Below are 11,339 nucleotides of genomic sequence, written 5' to 3'. Positions count from 1 at the left end.
AAAAAAAAAAAAAAAAAAGACTTACTAGAGAAGGTCCAAGAAAGTTTGTATTGGGAAGAGAGGCCCTTGGTCTTACAAACTTTATATGCCCCAGTACAGGGGAATGCCAGGGCCAAGAAGTGGGAGTGAGTGGGTAGGGGAGCAGGGCAGGGGGAGGGTATAGGAATCTTTCGGGATAGCATTTGAAATGTAAATAAAGAAAATATCTAATAAAAAAAGATATGTATTTGGATATAACTGTTTGTATTGGAATCTGGACAGAAAATTTATGATCCTCTGCTCTCTTTCTTCTGAGTGCACACATGACAGGTGTGTGATACTAGCTCTGACTATTACAGATTCTATCTTGCAAATAAAATGTACTGGCACAAATACATGAATCATTTTCCTTTAAATCTGACCCATTCTTCAAATAATTTGATATAAATTTTATTTGATCGTTTCCCAACCCCAATGAGAATATGTGATTTCATTTTGTAATATATTTTTCAAACACACTGATTTAGAAAGACATGGATTTATGAACAGGGATGTAGATAGATGGTTGAATACTTGCATTGCACATACAAGACTATGTTTTATCCCCAGCTACACACACAATTATGAAAATTTTCAGGTCTCCTTTTATTAGTGTCCTACTAAATTAAATAATTTATTTCTTCATCTATGTACACTTATGCTACTTCAACAGTGCATGGGTATGGTCACAAAAGCTCTGTATATAACATTGTTTGAAATATTCCTGATGTGTTCTATCCAATACTCTTGCCATTAGCCGCATATGGGTACCAAACACCTGAGATGTAGCTGGTGACAGTTGAACTAACAATTATTTTTCATTTTAGTTGCTTTAAATGAATACATACACATATATGTATATATCTACATATATATGATATATTTATACACACACACACATATATATATATACCTACACACACACACACAGCTAGTATCTGCTGCCTTGGACAACATGTAAACATTTACAATCATTTCTGGTTTTTTTTTTTCCTCTGATCATGTCTACTTACCTACCAAGTAATGCCCAGGAAAGAATAGCAATCCTTGGGGCTAAGGATAAAGGGCAGGGTGGACTAGAATGAGGAGAAAGACTACAAATGTAGGAGTTAAGACTGCTGTAGACAATAGGGCTAGCTAACAATTGGTGTGAGGACAGTGTTTCCTGTACCCAGTCATCTGTCTGTATCCATGGGTTCTGCACTTGCACACTCAGCCAGATAGAGAGGAAGAATATTCAGAAGAGAGTTATACCTGTCCTGAACATGTGTATGCTTTTTTTCTAATTTCCTAAACCATTCAGTATAACATCAGTTTTTGCGACATCTATATCCTACTAGGTGCTTTTAGCAATCTCAAAATGATATAAGAGAATAAGTTTACCATATGTGAGGGATTTGTACACCCAAGGATTTTGGTTCCCCTTGGGGGTTGTGGAAGATGCTGAAGAACAAACAACTGTTAATCTTCTTCAACCACACTTCAGTCTCTAAACTCCCCAACTTCCAAGAGATCCTGCTTTAGTGCTCTTATTGGAGTGGCACATACACTTAGCAAGTACTTTACCCTTTGAAAACTACTCACATCGAAAAGCTCTGTTCTTTTGCTCTTTGTATACAATGGTAATAGCATAATGGAGCCAAGCTTCTTTCTCCTGAGACTTGGGGCATGAATTTTAGGCAGCTGCCTAGGGGAAGATATATATATCATTAGGACAAGGAATATAAACTGCTTTTGGTTTGATCTGTTTTTTTTTCTTTTGTGTAATTATTAGTTAGCATTTTGTTTATTTATTTTCATGCATTGTATTTTCATAATATTCTTTCACCTCATCTAAATCCTTCCCAAATCATCCCCACCTCCCTACCATGTTTTTGTTGTTAAACATCAAGAGCTTCTTGAGATAGTTTCTCAGTTTCAAATGGGAGCATGCAATTTCTGATAAAAGTGTAAGTCAAATTCTGGTATCAGCTAATGGAAAACCTTTTTGACCATTCCTGCGTTCTTGAATTTCTGCTAGCTAATACTGTTTTAAGAGTTACTTTCAGAGCTAGAAAGATGGCTCAGTGGTTGAGAGCACTCGCTGCTCTTCCAGAGGACCTGAGTTCAAGTCTCAACAACCACATGGTGGCTCACAACCATCTATAATGAGATTTGTTGTCCTCTTCTGGCATGCACGTGTACTGTGACAGGACAATTTTTTTTTTTTTTGGTTTGGTTTGGTTTGTTTGTTTGTTTGTTTGTTTGGGTTTTTTTTTTTGGTTTTTTGAAAAAGAAAAAGACACAAAAGTTACTTTCTGGGCCAGTGAGATGGTTCAGTGGGCAAATAAACTTCCCATCACACCTGATCAACCTGAGTGAGATTCCTGGGACACATATGGAACCAACTCCCATAAGCTGTTCTCTAATCAAGCCATGGCACATGAGTATATGCGTGTGCTTGTGCATGTGTGTGTGTGTGTGTGTGTGTGTTATCACAGAAGAATAAATAATCTCAACAGTTAAAAAGTTATTTTTTTAATATATTTTATTACGTATTTTCCTCAATTACATTTCCAATGCTATCCCAAAAGTCCCCCATACCCCCCCCTCTCCCCCATTTCCCTACCCNCCCATTCCCATTTTTTTTTTTTTTTTTNGCCCTGGCGTTCCCCTGTACTGGGGCATATAAAGTTTGTGTGTCCAATGGGCCTCTCTTTCCAGTGATGGCCGACTAGGCCATCTTTTGATACATATACAGCTAGAGTCAAGAGCTCCGGGGTACTGGTTAGTTCATAATGTTGTACCACCTATAGGGTTGCAGGTCCCTTTAGCTCCTTGGGTACTTTCTCCAGCTCCTCCATTGGGAGCCCTGTGATCCATCCACTAGCTGACTGTGAGCATCCACTTCTGTGTTTGCTAGGCCCCGGCATAGTCTCACAAGAGACAGCTATATCAGGGTCCTTTCAGCAAAATCTAAGTCAGGAAAAATTACCCCATTTATCCACAGTGCAAAACTTATTGTTGTTAATCAAGATGAAGGTCTATGTTAAACTATGTTATGAATTTTCTATTTATAATTTCCTCTTTAATTTTTTCTATATGTGATGCAAATATGTTTCTTCTGCAACTAAATTCTCAAATATATACATAGGGATGTTTGATGGTGTTGAGAATTAAACCCAGGGCTTCACAGAAGTCCATTTCAGGTCCCACACACAGGGCTTTTTAAATCCCATTATCTTTGTCACTGGGCTCCATTATTTTTTGCATATACAACTAAACAATTAAATATATGCTATAATAACACTTTTATTCCTAAATTACATACAAATACTCTAAAAATCATATACCATGATAATTGTAAAATATGCAAAGTAGTTTTTTAAATAAAATTAAATCTCAAATACACATCCAACTATGGAAAGCATAGATATATATTACCTAGTCCTTTGCTATATAGTTCTGATCATTATAGCTTTATAATATATTTTGATATTTGGAGAGATATTATTTCCGTATTTTCCCTTAATTTTGTTCTTAGTAAATTTCAATTACTCTTCTGCTTGAATGCTATGATTGTTTCATTGAAACTTTTTCCTATATCCTTACACATGCATACACACACACAACTAACTGTTTTATCTAATTCCAAGTCTTCCTCTAGCTCACCTCCTATATCTGAAATATTTCCATTTCTTCCCTGATTTCTCTCCAATGATGTTATTACTTTGGGAGGAATTTCTTTAGCATCCTGAATGGCTGAATTGTTTTCATCAATACCTCCTTTTGGTTGGTTGTTTCTACTTTTATCTTCATTTTTTCCTCTTAAAGGACCTTGTTAAATTGTGGGAATGTCCTTTGTATCCATTTAAAAGAATGATGCCCCACACCCAGTTATTGGGACACTGTATACTTGGGCAAAGTTCTGGAATCTGGGACAGAAATCCCACAGATACAGCCAAAGCTGGGTCTGGCATGAAAAAATGGCCTCCTATTCCTTCAGTTTCTTCAAGTGCACCCACGTCACTCAGGGGCCAGTTCACTCTGACCTAATTGTCATCATCCCATCAACTGATCCTGCCATAATCAATTTGACTTGCTCACCCAGTTGTCAAGATCTTGTCGTGTTTGACTCTCTCTTGTCTGCTAAGAATAGGTGATTTTTTAACCTAGTTCTCTTGTACTATAAAATCTTCTTGATATCCTGGGTAGAATTTGTTCCACTTCATGGATAGTGTTGATAGACCAGTGATGCATTAACTATGAATGAATTCTGCAAGACCAAGGTGGAGTTTGTTGGCTTTACATGGTACAGCTACAGTAGGTAAGATGGTAGAAATAAACTGACTTCAGAGAGACATCATAAGAGCCTGATTTTATGCAGATTGAATTCGACACAGGCAGTCAAGCAGTGTTTCAGTATCATCGTGTCCTGTAATCATTGTAGATGAGGGTTATAGTCAGCAACAACCTAGCTTTGAGACAGTGGTGCTCCTTACCTGTGTCAGATATGGCTCCACTCAACTACTCCTCCTAACCTGGTCTCCAGATTTTCCAGTTGAAGCATGATATGGTAAGCTCTTTATGGCCCTGATGGTAATCATTAGTAGCATTGTTGTGAACCCCTTCTCTAAGATAAAGGATCTTTGTTTAGAGGTAAGAACAGCTCAGCATAGCCATATGTCCTGGTACAACATCCATCCTTTGCACACCTTTTTTCTCTTAATATTTCAATCCTTATTTCTCAGTATCTTTCCTACCCCAACACACCTGGGGGACTTGCAAACATCCATGCATCCAGTAGCTAACTAAGGAAGAGATATAGGGTCAAGAAGTGGGAGTCGGTGGGTAGGGAAGTGGGGGGAGGGTATGGGGGTTTTGGGGATAGCATTGGAAATGTAAATGAAGAAAATACCTAATAAGAATAATAATAAAAAATTGAAAAAAAGAAAGAGATATAGGAAGAGAAGGAAGCAGTTGTATCTTTGGAGGCTGCAGAGTATGACTGTTCACATGTGCATACATGCACGCAGAATAGGAAGGTGTGAGCTCTTTCTTTATTTGGAAATCCTCCTGTTTGCTTTTCTTTTTTATTGAATATTTTTATGTATTTACATTTCAAATGTTATCCACTTTTCAGGTCCCCTCTGGAATCCTCCTACCCCACACCCACCCACCACTCCTACCTCACTGCCCTGGCATTCCCCTACACTGGGAAATCGAGCCTTTACAGGACCAAGGGCCTCTCCTCCCATTGATGCCAGACAATGCCATCCTCTGCTACATATGTGGCTGGAGCCATGGGTCCCTCTTGGAGTGGTTGGTGGTTTAGTCCCTGGGAGCTCTGGAGGGGTCTGGTTGGTTGATATTATTGTTCTTATTCTTCAGTCCTTTCTCTAACTCCTCCATGCTAAGTCCAATGATTGGCTGTGAGTATCCACATCTGTATTTGTCAGGCTTGGCAGATTCTCTCAGGAGACAGCTATAACAGGCACCTGTCAGCATGCATTTCTTGGCATCCACAATAGTGTCTGGATTTGGTGTCTGTATATAGGATGGATCCCCAGGTGGGGAAGTCTGGATGGCCTTTCTTTCAGGCTCTGCTCCACATTTTGTCCCTATATTTCCTTTAGACAGGAGCCATTCTGGGTTGAAAATTTGGAGATGAGTGGGTGGCCCCATCTCCCAACAGGGGTCTTTGCCTAACCTCTGGATATGGTCTCTACAGGTTCTCCCTCCCCTTTGTTGGGCATTTCAGCTAATCTCATCCCTGTGGGGTCCTGGGAACCTCTTGCTTTCCTGGCATCTGGGACTTCCTGGTGGCTACCCCAAGTTCCCCATCCCCCATTGCTACATACCTCTCTTCAAATTCCTGACCCTGTGTATATCATTCCCATCTCCTCTCATACCTGATTCTGCTCTCCTTCTCCCCCTTGCCCTCCTCTCTTCCTTCCAAGTCCCTCCCACCCTCTACCTTCCATGAGTATTTTGTTTCCCCTTCTAAGAAAGTCTGAAGCATCCACATTTTGGTATTCCTTCTTCTTGAGCTTCATATGGTCTGTGAATTGTATCTAGGGTATTCTGTTCCTGTTAGCCTTTCTACACAGGAATTGCTTCTGAGTTTTACCAAAAAAAAAAAATGTTTGAGCAACCTCAAATTTGCAAGTAGATGATAGAACAAGAGGAGTAGAGAATTTGGGCAAGATTTTGTTTTATTATTTCAGACTCTTACCTGACATGGTCCCTGTTCTGTCAGTCTTTTGTTAAAATTGCATAACAGTTATCACTATTATACATATGGGATTGTTTTCAGGACTCCCTGTAGTTAACATAATCCTTTAATACTTGCAATGCAGATATGAAATAGCAAAACATTTGCATAGACCCTATATGTATTCTTCAATATACTCTAAATCATTTCTATTTAAAATGTTTAATATAATGTGTTGCCACATAAATTATATATAGAAGCTATTATATGCCATATATGTATATACTATGTACAAAAATATGTGCACATTGTTTAGGAAATTATAACATGGAAAAAGGTTATAAATATTGTTAGTACAGATGAAATTTTTTAAAAAATTGGTTCTTTGAGACAGGATCTTTTTATGCAGCCTTGGCTGTCCTAGTACTTGTTGTGTAGAAGAGGCTAGCCTCAAAGTCACAGAGATTCTCCTGTCACTATTCTAAAGTGCTTAAATTAAATATGTGTGCCACCATGCCTGTCCTAAAAAATGTTTTTGACAGTAACTGTGAACTGGTATAGAACCCATGAATATAGAGGGCCAACTGTATTTTGTTCCAGGGGGTAATGATGAAAGTACTTTTATTCAGAACAAATTGATTTTTTTTTACCCAAGTTATTGTTCTTGAAAGGAAAGGAGATCTTCAGAGGTCAGGTTTGGAATGTGACTCTGTTAAAATTTTAGTTTCCCATGTTGTCTCTGCCTGTGTCCTAAATGTCAAGAACTGCTTTAACTGGCATTAAGGGACCAGATACAGAAATACACAGGTATAGTTCCAGATACTCAAGATGCTGAGGTAGGAAAGCCACATGAGACGAGGAGTTAATGGCTGGCTTGAACAATATATTGAGATCCTGCCTCTAAAACAAAAGTTGGAAGAGGAATGACTCCTTATGAAATAGGAATATGCAGCCTCTTGTATTCCACTGACCACTTGATTTTTTTGTTTGTTTGTTTTTTGTTTTTTTGTCCAAGACTGTATCTTACACAGCCAGTCTCAAAATCACTATGTAGATGAAGTTCCTGTCTCTATCTCCTGGGTGTTGAGATTATAGATAGGCACCACTACATCTAGTTTGTACAGTGCTGGGGGCAAACACAGGGATTTGTGCATGTTAGGCACTGTACCAACTGTGCTACAACTTCTGAGCCCACTCTTTTTTTTTTTTTTTTTTCATATAACCATGGTTACCTAGCCCTGTCGTTGACAAAAATTCAGTTTGTTTTTATATACCTAAAGTAGAATGGTATATGTTTGGCCTCCAAATTTCTCAAATTGAAAACTGTATTTTTCATTGCAATTGCTGTGGACAAAATAATAGGGTAATGAACATTTTCATGTACTTCACTGTTTTCTAAGATTTCTGTGGAACCATGGTTATTGAAGGAGAGGAAGCTCCAATTGCGTACACATTGGATGATACCAAACCAGATGGCACCTATGCTGCTATAATGGGGTAAGACACAATTATAATATTATAGCTGTACTTGTTATTGGCAATAAAATGAAACACTATTGATTAAGGTATAAAAACCTTTGATAAAACAATTTTTTTTGATAGTACTATTCTCCAAATCCAGTGATAGGAGTATTCTTATTGCTTCCTCTTATTTATTATTTATTTTTTATTAGATATTTTCTTCATTTACATTTCAAATGTTATCCCGAAAGTTCCTTATAACCTCCACACCCCCCTGCCCTGCTCCCCAACCCATCTACTCCTGCTTCCTGGCCCTGGCATTCCTCAGTACTGGGGCATATGATCTTCCTAAGACCAAGGGTCTCTCCTCCCATTGATGGCCTTCTAGGCCACCCTCTGCTACATATGCAACAAGAGACACAGTTCTGTGGGGTACTGATTAGTTCATATTGTTGATCCTCCTATAGGGTTGCTGACCCCTTTAGCTCCTTGGGTACTTTCTCTAGCTCCTCCATTGGGGGCCCTGTGTTCCATCCAATAGATGACTGTGAGCATCCACTTCTGTATTTGCTAAGCACTGGCATAGCCTCACAAGAGACAGCTATATCAGGGTCCTGTCAGCAAAATCTTGCTGGCATATGCAATACTGTCTGCATTTGGTGGTTGTATATGGGATGGATTCCTGGGTGGGGAAGTCTCTGGATGGTCCTTTCTTCTGTTTCAGCTCTGAACTTTGTCTCTGTAACTCCTTCCATGGGTATTTTGTTCCTCATTCTAAGAAGGAGCAAAGTATCCACATTTTGGTCTTCCTTCTTGAGTTTCATGAGTTTTGCAAATTTTATCTTGGGTAACCTAAGTTTCTGGGCTAATATCCACTTATCAGTGAGTGCTTCTTTTTAAATAATAAATAAGTATATGTCAAATACCAATAACATTTAAAATTTTTGTACTAATTTTCTACTTCATCTTATTGTATTAGTAGATATGTTTTGGGGCCATCTTTACATGATAAACTGACACTAAAAGGAATATTTTACTGAGAGTTCTCCGTATGGAGATTGTGTGGGCATCCATGTTGTTTACTGTGATTTCTGTTGCTATAGCAAAATACTTAAGACTAGGTAACTTATGAGAAGATGTTCATTGTACCTCACAGTTCTGGAAATCTAAGAGCATGAAATTAATATTTGCTAGGCTTCTGTTGAGGGCATTATGCTGCTTCAAAACACAGCAGAGAAGAAGCAAGGTCACAGGCAGAGAAGCCAAACTTGTTATTTAAAATAACCCACTCTCCCAAAGAGCTGTCATGGAAACCATATTAATCCTTTGAATTCCTCACAATTCAAAGTATTCTGAAAGGCCCTACCACTTCTCAACCCTACTATGGCTCAGGCACAGCCTTAAGACTCCATTTGAGACTCTAGTCTCTTGGTCACTAAGCCTGGTAAGACAGCAGTAGATCTTTTGTCATACTAACCTAGGAGAAACCATGGCTAGTCATTTACTTTTACTCCCTTGATCCCCTAAAGCCAGAAAGTGCTCCTCAGTGACACGAATGGGACATTGAAACAGGGACACTGTAGGTATTCAGTATATAGGTGGTTTCCTTGCATACTAAACAGAGCATGGGTAGCCATAGAAATAAAGTGAAAGTGAAAGTATTACACTCCTGTCTTTTTCTTGTTTGTATATTTTAGATTTATCCTTGCTCACAAAGCTAGAAAACTGGTACGTCTCACCAAAGAAGAAAGGTAACAAAATCTGCTTTACTTCTTCCTTCTTTCCCTCTCCTATTCCTTTCCTCCCTCCCTCTCTCCCTTCCCCATACTCCCTTTCTTCCTTTTATCACTCTCTCCATTATTTAGTTGATAGGTTTTTTACAGCAAAACACACACTCAATAGGGAACATAGGCTTCTCAAGTAAGTTACCTCTTTATTTCCACTCTTTTCTTTTCTTTTTTTTTTTACTATTTGCTTGCCATTCGATGTTTATTGACTTTGATATACAGAATACCTCATAATATGTGTATTACTAATGTGAAGTATCTGTTATGTTAATGATAAAGGCCTTATATGTCACAATGCTTATTACTTAAGAACCAAATATTCAAATTAATACTTACCAAGTTATTATATACATGACATTATGCTAAGAACATGAACATTATGAAAATGGATGTAAGGCCAGAGCTGAACATTTACTTATGGAGAAGATTACTAAGTTGACAAATTGCTAGGTTAGGCAGCATTACAAAAATGATGCAATTACAGGTTATAGGTGCAGAGACTAATTTTTCTGGAGGCTATCTCTCTTAGTAATTTGTATCTACCACTGCCAAATATGTATACCTGCACCACAACTGATAATATATTTAATGACTCAAAGCCCAAATGACTTTACAGTACATTATTTCAGTTCTCATAGCATGCTCCTCCATAACCCATGCCACCTTGGTGCATGGCCAGATCTGTGGAAGTCTGACTGGGCCATATATTTCAAAATGTCCCCATTGGAATATAATATCCATGAAGGATAGGAAGTCTTATCTGACTAACTCACTGCTGAATCTTCAATGCCTTGAAAACATCTTTTTCCAAGTTGTCTTTTTGATCATGTTCATAGATTAGTACATCATATACTATACCAACTACATATTTCATGTAGTCAGGGTTATTCATTCTAATAGTTTAATAAAATATATTTCATACACAGTAAAGCTCCTATTTCAATATATTATTTTTGCTTTATCTTTTGTTTAGATTTTTTAAGTGTATGTGACACATGTGCACATGCAAAAGTGTGACATGTGTGTACATCTGTGTGTATTGCACGTGCATGCTTGAATGTTAGAGAAAGAGAAACAGAGACAGATAGACAGGCACAGAGAGTGTAGGCTCCCTTGAAAGCCAGAAATGTCGAATACCACTAGAACTGAATTTATAGGCAGCTATGAACTGTCCAATGTTGATGCTAGGAACTGAAGGTGGATCCTCCAAAAAGCCTGAAACATTCTTCACTGCCAATCCATTTCTCCAGACCTCCAAGATATGTATTTTTAATTATCCATTCTTCCACTGCTTTTGGGTGATTATAATAAGAGTGGTATAGGATGAGTTGCTGCTTGTTTAAGTTGTCCTCTAACTCACTATGTAGCCCAGACTTGCTTCTAACTCACAATTGTCCTGCCTCCATCTCCCAAGTGCTGAAATTACAAGCATGCATAACCTGGTCCACCTCTGGATTCATCGACTATCTGAAAATCTTTTGTTTTCCTAAAGTATATTTTGATGTAAGAGGTAATGCCATGGAGAGTAGATGTACTCATGAGAACTTACTTCTAACCAAAGGTTTATTGATGGAATCTAGGAGAGTGTTCATCAGTTGTTTTTAAGGATGTAGACTCTCGTAATTGACTATGGTCTGGTGGGTGCCCCCATACCCATGAATATATAGCTAGCTTGAAAAATAGGGGCTAACCAACAGATTAGGAAAGGATTTTTACCAATCCTAAATCTGATAGGGGACTAATATCCAATATATACAAAGAGCTCAAGAAGCTGGACTCCAGAAATTCAAATAACCCCATTAAAAAATGGGGCACAGAGCTAAACAAAGAATTCTCAACTGAGGAATACCGAAGGGCTGAGAAGCACTTGAAAAAATGTT

The 11,339-nt window shown here is 38.2% G+C and overlaps 1 protein-coding gene across 1 annotated transcript in view; it reads left to right on the top strand.

Annotated features, from left to right (window-relative positions):
- Maob (monoamine oxidase B) overlaps nucleotides 1–11,339 on the top strand; it is a 109,676-nt gene that overhangs the window by 85,036 nt on the left and 13,301 nt on the right. The window contains exons 8-10 of the mRNA XM_029473500.1: nucleotides 6,883–6,914; nucleotides 7,612–7,708; nucleotides 9,370–9,423. Of these exons, the coding sequence (XP_029329360.1) occupies nucleotides 6,883–6,914; nucleotides 7,612–7,708; nucleotides 9,370–9,423 (183 nt within the window). The remainder of the gene's footprint in view (nucleotides 1–6,882; nucleotides 6,915–7,611; nucleotides 7,709–9,369; nucleotides 9,424–11,339) is intronic.

This window comes from Mus caroli, chromosome X (assembly GCF_900094665.2).
Source record: "Mus caroli chromosome X, CAROLI_EIJ_v1.1, whole genome shotgun sequence".
In the NCBI taxonomy this organism is placed as follows: Eukaryota; Metazoa; Chordata; class Mammalia; order Rodentia; family Muridae; genus Mus; species Mus caroli.
The sequence above is the reverse complement of the archived record's forward strand: the minus strand, read 5'-3'. Positions and strand labels throughout refer to the sequence as shown.